Source organism: Eleutherodactylus coqui, chromosome 3 (assembly GCF_035609145.1).
Source record: "Eleutherodactylus coqui strain aEleCoq1 chromosome 3, aEleCoq1.hap1, whole genome shotgun sequence".
NCBI classification, from domain to species: Eukaryota; Metazoa; Chordata; class Amphibia; order Anura; family Eleutherodactylidae; genus Eleutherodactylus; species Eleutherodactylus coqui.
In genome coordinates this window covers 259,272,821-259,285,007 of record NC_089839.1, presented here as the reverse complement: position 1 = coordinate 259,285,007, position 12,187 = coordinate 259,272,821, and the positions used below count along the sequence as shown (strand labels likewise).

The 12,187-nt window shown below is 43.1% G+C and overlaps 1 protein-coding gene across 1 annotated transcript in view; it reads left to right on the top strand.

The window, feature by feature from the left end:
• Positions 1-12,187, top strand: part of HFM1 (helicase for meiosis 1) — a 118,571-nt gene that overhangs the window by 23,941 nt on the left and 82,443 nt on the right. Inside the window, exons 10-15 of the mRNA XM_066595000.1 lie at positions 5,059-5,136; positions 7,474-7,635; positions 9,076-9,276; positions 9,359-9,447; positions 11,539-11,582; positions 11,780-11,881. Of these exons, the coding sequence (XP_066451097.1) occupies positions 5,059-5,136; positions 7,474-7,635; positions 9,076-9,276; positions 9,359-9,447; positions 11,539-11,582; positions 11,780-11,881 (676 nt within the window). The remainder of the gene's footprint in view (positions 1-5,058; positions 5,137-7,473; positions 7,636-9,075; positions 9,277-9,358; positions 9,448-11,538; positions 11,583-11,779; positions 11,882-12,187) is intronic.

The following is a 12,187-nucleotide window of genomic DNA, read 5'->3' as shown; positions in this document are numbered from 1 at the left end:
GATTAACTTCAGGGAGTAATACCCATAAACTTTGAAATCCATTCTATAAACAGATTTAAATCTCACATCCGTTTTCCTGCATAAGACTGTTGACAAGGATGGGATTCAAACTTATCCATGCAGAGCATAACCTAAAGGCCCTTTTACTCGCAATGATTATAACTCAAAATTCGTTCAAGTGGCCGAAAGTGAGCAGGCAGTCGTGTACTATTTGTTCACTTGTCGTTAGCCGTGGGTTTTTAGCCAGCATAAAAACCATTGTCAAGCTGCTGGAAATTCCATTTGAATGCAAGTCATTCCGTCTTTTGAGTGGCTGCATGATAGTTTTTGTTTGCCTTGTATACATAACGAGTACATTGTTTACGCATGCTGGAGAACACAATGGAATCTGCAGGCCGGATAATCCTTCACACAAACACATGCTCAGCTGAGTTTACTTTAGCCAATGAGGGAAATGCAGAGGATTCAATACCATTATCTGTACGTGTAATTTTATGCAAAACTGTCTGTTCATTCAGTCCTGTGGCCGTGTAAGCGATAATCGTTACGTATAAAATGGCCTTTACCTAGTCTCTTGGCAGCTGCTCTGTGCTTTTTAGCTTCTGCTGTGTCTCTTTAATCACTTCAGCTTTTCCACAATTGAAGAAATAATCAGTAGTCTCATTTGCAGAGGATTTGGAAATGCTGATCCATTTTTCTTTGTTTAGTTTTACATGACTTTAAAACTTGCTGAAATGTTTCAGATAACAAGAGTTTAGCTTCAGACTGCATAGATGAAATAATTAATGTCAGATACACAGATATCGCAATCATCAGCCATAGGTTGGTGCCACTTAGGATAATTTATGCCAGCCTTTGTGCTTGCCTGGCTGGACGTCTGAAACAGTACCAGTGACTCAGGGTAAGAAACATACATAATAGCTGTGTAGCAGGGAGAAAGCTTTACCTGTAGCAGACAACTGTGCAGGAAACATCACTTAGGGCGCATTCAGACGACCGTATATCGGCCACGTATTCACGCTGGCCGATATACGGCGTCTCTCTCTGCAGGGGGAGGAGGCTGGAAGAGCCGGGAGCAGTGCTCTGAGCTCCCGCCCCCTCTCTGCCTCCTCTCCGCCCCTCTGCACTATTTGCAATGAAAGGAGGCGGGGTGGGAGTGGGGCTAAATTCCAGGAATTAGCTCCACCCTGCCTCCCCTCATTGCAAATAGTGCAGAGGGAGTGGAGAGTTGGCGGAAGCTCAGAGCACTGCTCCAAGCTCGTCCAACCTCTTCCCCCTGCAGAGAGGGACGCCGTACATTGGCTGGCGTGAATACGCAGCCGATATACGATCGTCTGAATAAGCCCTTACTAAAAAGGCTGGATTCACACAAGCGTATTTTAAAATGCAAAAATTTCTTGTGCAATACGAAACAAATGGAATCCATTGATTTCAATGCATTCATTCACATGCGTGTATTTCGCATACGCAGTTCGGTTGTGCTAAAAAATCTGCAGCATGTTCAGCGAAATAGAACATATGGAACTAATTGCACAAATTAGTCATTTCAATGGCTGGAAGTGTGTTTTTTGGCGCTCGCAAATGTGCACGCTTTGCACGTGCAAAAGGTACAAGAAATGCAACACCAGATGCACAAATTCATGTGTAAATGTAGATCTCCCATGTGAATCCGGCCAAAGGGCTCCTGCACACGACAGTGTCAGATCCTGTATGCAGGATTCCACAGCAGGATCTGGGCCTGTGCCCGGCTGGTGACCCTGCTCACCTGTCCCAATTCTTCTTCTTTCTCTGTACTGCGGGAGCGCCGGCGCGCATGTGCAGTACAGGTAAAGCCGCGCTGTTGCTAGGCGATAACTCGGATCCCACGACCCTTCTGCAGTGCTCACTGCAGAGGGGCCGTGGGACGGACGGCTTCCATTGACTTCACTGGAAGTTGTTGGTGCAAATGTAGCATGCTGCGATTTTTCTGCCACGAGCAGAAATTTCCACTCGTGTGCAGGAAGTAACAGGTCTCCATAGGAGGCTATGGAAGGTATTTGCTGTGGAATCCGGGGTCAGACGCTGGCCCCGAATTCCGCAAATCAAATCCGCTCATGTGCAGGAGCCCTAAAGTACACTTCTGCTGCCTGGACAAATGCGCCATAGTGATATGGTGCCATATGACAAACATAAGCAGACTAGTGGGGGAAATGGCCCCTTCACAAAGGCGTATCCGTGCAATATAATAGATCCCATTGATTTCAATGAGTTTGTTCATAAGCACATATTTTACGTGCACAATTGCATTACGCAAAAGAATGCAGCTTGCTCTATTTTCCTTTGAATGTGTGCAGGAAAAGAACATATCTGGCACTCATTAAAGAATTTGAATGGCTGGAAGCATCAGTGCATATTCTTTTGTGTGCGCCATTGTGTACGACTTGCACATGCAAAAAGTACAGTAAAAATGCAGTTGTGTGTGCAAATTCACAACTTTCATTCCACAAAAAACGCACGCAAACATACTTACATTTGAGTGAAGGGGCCCTAATGAAAGTGAAAAAAAGTACTGAGCGTGCCCACAAGATACATTGAAATACTTGGCTGTATTTCAATGTATTTTTTTGAAGTGCAGCAGAAGATATTCAAGAACGTGCTACAGCCATTCACCACATGATGCAGGGACAAAGACTACTCATGGTTTGCATCAGGCCAAACTTGTTCTAGTCATTCACCACATGATGCAGGGACCGTGACCACTCATTGTTTGAATTAGGCTCCTACAACCATAGTGAGGGGCTCTCAGAAAAACTGTAGGATTCCCCTAAGCAAGAGCACTCAAAGCCAGGGAACAGAGTCAGACATTCTGTCTTTTATCCAACAGAAGAAAGACACACCTTGCCTCAGGGGAAGTTTATAGGAGTCTGATTGCTAATTAAAACTGCTAATTATTTTCTGTCCAATAGGTGCTGATTAAAACCAAAGCTCACTTGTTTTGTGCTGCCTGAGGATCTCTAAGAAACTTGTACTATTTTTTTAGAGGGGGAGGGAGGAGTGGAGGTTAGTTGGAAAAATGCAATTCTACCATTATTTTTTGCTCGTTTTTAGCATGTTTGGGGAGGAGAGGTCGGGCTCCATATGATTATTGTTATTTGTCTGTCCAACATACATCGGGGTAATGAGCATAGTTGTCTCGGGTTCATGTTGCCCATGATAGCATTTATACCCATATGGGAAACATCCAGCATATCTCAGTAGTGTTGTATTCTATTCTTATGTGAATACTTACTACACAAAATAACCTTTCTATTTATAAAGTGTAAACGCTAAAATGATTAGTTCAGTATGGAGATCCAGCCCATAAACCAGTAGATTATGGCATTTTAAGGGTTTATTTAGACGACCGTATATTGGCTCGGTTTTCACGAGCCGGGGCGGGGCTAGGGGGAGAGACGGGGCGGGCTAAGTGCCAGGACTTAGCTCTGCCCCCGTCTCGCCCCCTCCTATTGCAAATAGTGGCAAGGGGCGGAGAGGGAGCGGGAGCTCAGTTCCTGCTCCTGGCTCTCCCCCCCCCCCCCCCCTGCAGACAAGGACACCATATATCGGCTCGGCGTGAAAACCGAGCCGATATACGGTCGTCTAAATAAGCCCTAAGGCCCATTTACGCCAAACAATAATTGTTCAAAACTCGTTCACACGAGTGAAAGTGAGTGATATTATTGTTACGTGTAAACGCTAAGCGGTCGTGCACTATTCGTTCACTTGTCATTGGTCGCTGAGTTTCAGCCTGCATAAAAATAGTCGTTAGTTTATTCGCTTGTCGTTAGGTTTAAATAGCAGTTGTTAAGTCTCTCAAAGAACTTGAGGGGGAGGGGTGATTGTTTGACCAGCTAAATGCAATGACTTATGCTGCAGAAGACAATGGCTTTTTCTTCCCACTAATTAAAAACCACCTGCTGAGAAATACTTCGCATATAAACACGCCCACCTGAGCAAACAACTAATACAGTGTTTACATAGCTAATGAGGGAAATGGCAAGGATTTCAAACGATTATCTTTATGTGTAAGCGCTCAGCATTTGAAAGCAAAAAAGTTTTTGAGTCGATCATTCATTCAAACAACAGTCGTTGCATATAAATGGGCCCTTACTCATACAATTTTGTTTCTGGTCCTCACTGCTGATTCCCCCAGTTTGTTTTAGGACTTATTCATACAGGGACCTACGCACGCAGAAATCACGTGCGTAAAAAACTTGTGGCGGTTAGTACCAATGGTTTCCTATGGGAACGTTCAGATGTTTTTTGCGGGTCTAAAATTCCTTCATCTGCGCGTTCCCATGGGAAACCATTGGTTCTAATAGCCACAAGTCTTTTATGCATGTGATTCCCATGTGAATGAGCCCTTAGGGTGAATTCACACCTGCGTTTAGGGTTCCTTCTCGTTGCTTAGTTTTTGGAGGAGAGAAATTGATTTAAACCTGGAATAAAATGATCAATTTTTTCTCCATTGATTTCAATGGATTTTCAAAAAACTGAATGCTTTCAGTTTTTTTCGGTTCCGTTTTGCCTCAGTTTTTTTTTTGCACTAGAAAAAAACACAGTCTGCTGCATTAGGGCCCTTTTACACGGGTCGATAAGTAATTTAGATTCCGGCATCCAGAGGGAATCTGAATGATTATCATTCAGTGCAAATACATGCCCCAGCTGAATGACAAATGAGAATTTGTTCACTTTTCATTCGCCGTTCAGTTTCTGCATGCAGAAAACTGAATGAGGGATTGGCCCGTGTAAACAGACAGTCGTTCATTTATGAATGACTGCCTCTTTACTGTGAATGGAATCAGGCCGACCAGAGCGATCGCCGACTCGCCCGCCTCCATTCACTCAGCAATGCTCGTTCCTGCAGACTGACAAATAGTTTGGATCGTTTATCTAAAATGAGATGTGTAGCTAACCGAAAACAAGCACTTCTGAGTCTTGGTATTGCACATCAAACATCAGCAATCTTTTTCTGATGATTAATTTTAATTTGATGTTTTTGTTGATAAACAACATAAATGTTTTCTTTATGTCCTTCAGGAGAAATGGGATAGTATGACAAGGAAATGGAGGGACAATACCTTGGTTCAACTTGTACGCCTCTTTCTTATAGATGAGGTAATTATCTTTTAATGTCTAGCACACACTGTAGATATGATACCTATCAGCAAATCCTTCTAGTACTGCTGCACCATTTTGCAATTTAAAGGAATGATAAATGTTCATATTTTGGTGTGGCAGACTAGCTGAACAGTACAGTTAGTTTACAAACTGCAATGCATTACAAAATTAGAGAACATGTAAATAAGGCTTCAGTCATGTCCGTTCAGAGCCTCCATAGTACATTTCCACTAAAATCAAGGACATAGGCTGCATGCTATTTGATTTGGGAAAATGCCATGCTACATAATGGCATCTTATGGAACCCATTGTAGTTAGTGGGTTCTGTTCTGCACTATCTGGGTCCCACACTTCCAGTTTTACCACTTTTCAGCTTTTACAATAGAGCTGGGTGCTGTATTTTTCATGCTCACCTGCTTACTGGTGCCCGCTGCTCAAGTCCACGCATCAGCCGAAAATCTTACTCTTTTCAGAGTCCTGTGCGTGTGCTCTCCCATAGACTTGTATAGGAGAACACATGCACAGGACTCTGACAAGAGTCAGATTTTCAGCTGGTTAGTGAATGTCAGTATCAGACACCTTAGGAACAAGGAAGCGGGTGACTATGAAAAATACAGCACACAGTTCCTTTTCACCTTGCCTAGCAGCACCATTAGTTAGCTTATGGTGCTTTAGATATGTGTTACATTCCCTTTAAGGGCTCAGTCACACGGGCGTTTATTGCCGCGATTTGCGCATGCGCATGCGTCCGGCGATTTTTTAAAACCATTGCTTCGCAATGCTATCGGACACATGAGCGCTTTTTATGCGCTCGTCCAATAAATTAGAGAACAGAAATCGCAGATCGCACCTATCTGCGATTCCTGTTCTCTTCTCTATATGCGCTCAATGGGGCCGGCGGCAGCAGCGCCGACCCCATTGAGAACATATAGAAGACAAATCATTCTTCTCTGCCACAGCTGTTCCAGCTGTGGCAGAGAAGAACGATGTTTGCCCATTGAATTCAATGGAGCCGGCAATACAGCCGACTCCATTGAAAGCAATGGGCTGCCGGCGTGCGCGGGATGAATTGTCGGGAAGGGGTTAAATATATAACCCCTTCCCTGCAATGCATCCTGAAAAGTGAAAAAATAAAAAAAAAGGATGTACTCACCTGCTCCCGACAGCCTGAGATCCCCGCGGCCGTCCTGCAGTGGGTGTGAAGGGGGTGTGACTCAGGCTTGCCCCTGATTGGCTCAGCCTGAGCCAATCAGAGGCTGATCTCAGTCACACCCATTCATGAATTCATGAATGGGTGTGACTGAGACTTGCCTCTGATTGTCTCAGCGCTGAGCCAATCAGGGGCAAGCCTGAGTCACACCCCCTTCACACCCACTGCAGGACGGCCGCGGGGATCTCCGGCTGCCAGGAGCAGGTAAGTACATACATTTTTTTTATTTTTTCACTTTTCAGGATGCATTGCAGGGAAGGGGTTATATATTTAACCCCTTCCCGACAATTCATCCCACACTCGCCCGCAGCGCTTGCATTCAATGGAGCCGGCTGTATTGCCGGCTCCATTGAATGCAATGCGCTGGACAGCTCCGGCCCGTTTCTAATGAAACGCGGCTAGGAGCAGATTTTCGGGCGATTTTTCGGGCGATTTTTCGGCGCCGGTCACGCGATTTGCGCATGCGCATCCGTCATGCGATGCGCAAATCGCGTGAAAAAACGCCCGTGTGACTAAGGCCTAAGATATTAAAAATACAATACACTGCAATACAGATGTATTACAGCATTTTGAAGAAGCAAACAGATTTAAAAAAAGGAAAATTAAGTCAACTACATTCTTTAAATTTAAAAATGATTAAGAATTACCGGTAATAGACAGACATTTCCCAACAAAACAATCTAAACAACAAAAAATATATATTATTAGTATCTCCACATCCGTTGCGTGTTAACGTTTCAATTTTTCACTCTTTGGCTGAACGATGATTTTTAGGTGAGTCGTTCAGCCGTAGAGAGCGTGCTGTGTATCCCCACAGGAGCAGCTGATTACATTGTATTCAGCTGACAGCCCGCAGTAGCCAATGCTGAGTGCAAAGTCCAGGCCACATGCTGGGATTTGCAAACAGCTGCTGGGAGCTCATTTACACAGAAATGAAGGTAAGAAAATGCTAATGGACATTAGTGTCCATTAGCAGTTTATGCAAAATGATTGCTAAAACTGTCAATCTTTCAATCGTTTGAAAGATTGTCTTTGCATGTAAATGGGACTTAAGTTAGGGTCTAATTATTCTTTAAATGTCTACTAGATGCACAGATTGTATTAATGTGTTAATATTTGTATAGGTGCACACAGTGAAAGATGAAAGCCGAGGAGCAACTCTTGAGGTTGTTGTCAGCAGAATGAAGACCATGCAAGCCTCCCTATCTCGTGCAGCAAAAGATACAGAAGTGTTTCTGCCCATGCGCTTTGTGGCAGTTTCAGCAACAATACCTAATGCTGATGATGTATGTTTTATACTCCACACATTTAAAACACTCAACATAGTGGGGCAGATTTATTAATCCTGTCTAAAGTTTGGAGACTGGAAACAGAGCCTAATAATGGGCCAAATTTAACACAGTATCGCTTGCTAGATGATAAACATGGCACATCTTTAGACTCTTTGATCTATTTGTGTAGCCCAGCAGTTAATAGAAGACATGGATTACAGTTATTGTGTGCAATGCAAACACAGCAATTCACTAAAACAACTTAGGGGATATTAGACATGGCAAAATCTAATTTTCCATAGCTGGCCTCCATAGTCACAAGCAATAAAACACATCTGACATTTATGGGAAGTCCAAAGAGTAATGCAAAGAAGTGGCAGCATATGGAAGGTTTTAAGTAAAAATATATGACCTTTATTACTCCATAGTCTTCTTAAAATGGTAGGCTACGTTTCTGTCTAAAAATGGTAGGCTACCTTTAGGCCGAAACGTAGCCTACCATTCTAAGAAAACTATGGAGTAATAAAGGTCATATATTTTTACTTAAAACCTTCCTTATGCTGCCACGTCTTTGCATTATTCTTTGGATTATATGTTGAGTCTCCAGGCTCAGGCTACCATTCCGTGGCTTGCATTTTTGTTCACCCCACCTTGAGGAGGAATTTCTTGTGTGCTGCTGGCTATTACTACTTTTTTGGATTTATGTTAAGTCCAACATTTACTAGAAAACCAAACTCTCAGGATTTCTTGTGATTAGTGGGTCATGGTAATTTGGGAGTCAAAACCTGACCACATTCACTTACATTAAATTGCAATACTGTGATCTTTGGTGATGCAACGTGTGTCATGATCAAAGTCACCATATATACTTAGTCTTTTTCCATAAATTAACAGAGCTGAAGGTCATCTAAACATACACCGCTCCTTTTTACTTGATAGAGTACAGGTGCAATATTCTGGCCAAGGTGGCAACATAGTAAGTGTTTCCCAAGAGGTATGTGGTTTGAACTGGAACAATACTTCATATATCCATCACAACACTTTGTTTTCAGTTCACTGAAGTGTGAATTGTTCTTATATAACTAGTTTCATGAGATAAGGACTATTAAATATAGTCGGTGGTGGGAAGGATAATGTGGTAAAATCAGGTTCAGATCTTGTTTACCAACATTGAAGACAGTGTCAGGATGTTCACAACTCAGGTATATCTAAATGGTAACTCGCCAAAGTATTGTCCAAACATAATATTGTCTGCTGAAGTATTTGTGTATATTTATGGCTCTATAATGTGAAAATTAGGGTAAGTAATCCATAGAATGGCAATAGGGCCTCTTTATAAGACAATGATTGACCTATCAATAGTAAACACAATGTATACAGTAAGTAAAGTTAATCAGCAATACAATGTGCCTTGCTATGAACAAAATAGAACTTTTATACTATTTTGCATTTTAGATTGCGGAATGGCTTTCAGATGGAGAAAATCCTGCCAGGTGTATGAAAATGGATGAATCTCATAGGCCAGTGAAACTTCGAAAAGTAGTGCTGGGATTTCCGAGCAGCATTAACCAAACTGAATTTAAATTTGACCTAACTCTTAACTATAAAATAGCAGGTGTTATACAGACTTATTCAGATCAGAAACCAACACTTGTTGTAAGCATAAAAATGGCATTTATTTTAGATGCACTCTTGTTTTTTTTTTACATATCTTCCAATTCAATTTTTTTTCTCATAGTTCTGTTCCACAAGGAAAGGTGTCCAGCAAGCGGCTAGTGTCCTTGCAAAGGATGCAAATTTTATCTTGAGCATTGAACATAAAAAGAGGTTTGTCTTTACTGATTTAATGGTAGAAAATACTGTTTGAGTGATTCTCAAAACTGTAAGCATCATAAACTAAGTTATGGTGTTTATCCTTTAGGTGACATGGAGTCCGGGGAGCTGTGTCTTTCTTATACTCACCCAGTCCCTCGTTTCTGCAGTGTTCCTGTGGTGTTCCTGCAGTAAAGTCAGCTCACACACAGCTGCTTGACTCTTTTCAGAAGGCTGTGAGCTCGCACATCCCATTCATCTCTGTGGGAGGTGTGCACACAGCCTTCTGAAAAGAGTCAAGCTTGCTGTGCTTGCCAGGGAATACTACAGGAATGAGGGACCAGGTGAGTAGAAGAAACATCTTCCTGGGCTCTCCATCATCTAAACTATATGCACCATAACTTAGTTTATGGTGAATATAGTTGATGACAGATTCCCTTTAAAGGGGTTGTCCCGCGGCAGCAAGTGGGTCTATACACTTCTGTATGGCCATATTAATGCACTTTGTAATGTACATTGTGCATTAATTATGAGCCATACAGAAGTTATAAAAAGTTTTATACTTACCTGCTCCGTTGCTGGCGTCCTCGTTCCCATGGAGCCGACTAATTTTCGCCCTCCGATGGCCAAATTAGCCGCGCTTGCGCAGTCCGGGTCTTCTGCTCTCTTCAATGGAGCCGCTCGTGCAGAATGCCGGCTCCGTGTAGCTCCGCCCCGTCACGTGCCGATTCCAGCCAATCAGGAGGCTGGAATCGGCAATGGACTGCACAGAAGAGCTGCGGTCCACGGAGGGAGCAGACCCCGGCGGCCATCTTCAGCAGGTAAGTATGAAGACGCTGGACCGCCGGGATTCAGGTAAGCGCTGAGCGGTTTGTTTTTTTAACCCCTGCATCGGGGTTGTCTCGCGCCGAACGGGGGGGGGGGGGCTTAAAAAAAAAACAAAACCCGTTTCGGCGCGGGACAACCCCTTTAACTGAACGTTCCCCAGATGTTACACCTAGACCCGCTAGTTTTATGGAATTGGGACTTCAGCAGTATAGATGTGACATTTGGGGGATCTCCAGCGGCATTGGACATATGCGTAATGCCCAGATGAAGCTGAGGACAGTACAGTGAAGCAAGGTGTATTATATTTGGTTTCATCTTCATAATATGCATGTGCCCGAAGGTGCTGGAGACGAGTCCCTGAATTATCTCCGGTGATTTATAAGTTCTTTTACTACACAATGCAGAAATGGACAGCTTTGATAAGGGCTGGTTTGGTAAGGTAAATCCCGGCCGCATCACAAAATGCTGGTGTTTTTTATAGACCCCAAACCTAATAATAGGTTCTATTTAATAATTGAGGTTGCAAAAAGTATTAGGCCTCATGTCCATGAGATAATTGTCATTTAAAATCCGCAGCGTTTTGCCCGCACGCAGATCCGCGCCCCATAGGGATGCATTGGACACCCGCAGGTAGTTAAATACCTGCTGATATCATTTTCCCCTTCAGGCGCAGATTGCGTGTGCAGGAAAAAAACCGCGCCATGCTCCATTTTAGTGCGGGTGTCCCGTGGGGACGGCTCCCGCAAGCTTCTATTGAAGCCTATGGAAACCATCCGGATCCACGGTACACCCGCGCCTGAATTTCTACTCTCCACGCGCGGGAGAGCAGGAGTTAAAAAAAAAATGGAGTGCCCGGCGCATGCGCGCGGCATGCTGCCGGCGTGCCAAGCACATCTGCCGGGCCAAAGAAAGAAGATCCGGCCGCGACGAAGGGCAGGTCCGCAGCGTCCAGACAAGTAAGTAAATTCTTATTTTTTAGCATCATGTCCCCGGGAAAAGAGAGACCCGCTGTGGGATTCTGCATGAAGAATCCGTGGCGTGCCTAATTTTCCCCGTGGACATGAGACCTTAAGGTCTTTAGGAGTCACAACTCTAAACAGAAGCAGACCTGTGTAAGTATCAATCTGAGATGTGTTTCTGTAGTGGAAAGAGTAAAAACAAATTGAAAATAAATTATAGCAACAAAAAATCCTAACATTTGTTGACTGTTGATCCAATATGTATTAATGCATTTTATTTGCTAATTGAAATATTCTTGCGTTCTTCTAATTTTGCCAGGCTTTTGAAGGCTGCTAATGCCATTAAAGATGCAAAACTGCGAGGTAGGTTCCTAATTCTAATGCTATTGAGATTGGCAGTCTGCTGCTTCTATACCTTCTATACCTTCGAGTCTGAAAAGTCCCTACTAAAAAGTAGGAGACTTCAAGCAATCTCTAGAATTGTAGTTTTATAGTTATTGATAAGGAAAATATTGTCTACTTTTATTTCAAAGTGGTTTAATATCTAAATATCATTGCAGATCTTGTGCTGTATGGCGTGGGATATCACCATGCTGGTTTGGATGTATCAGATAGGAAAATTATTGAAGCAACCTTCACAGCCGGAGACCTACCAGCACTTTGTATGTTCATTGTATACACTCAAAGCAACAGAATTCTTCTACACATTATCAAAATATAGATTTATTTGGAATATATTTTCATAGCAAGGGTTAAAGTGTAACTATACTTTAAAAAAAACGTATATGTCATATTGACATGTCAGAAGTTTTTATTAGTGGGAGTCTGGGTGCTAAGACCACCACCGATCGCTATAACAAACGAACAGAAGTGCTCAGCTGAGCATTGTGCCCATTTGGCTGTTATTGGCGAGTGGTGTATAGATTTTCTATGAAGCCCGTACACGCCTCCAAGCAAAGCCAGAAAAG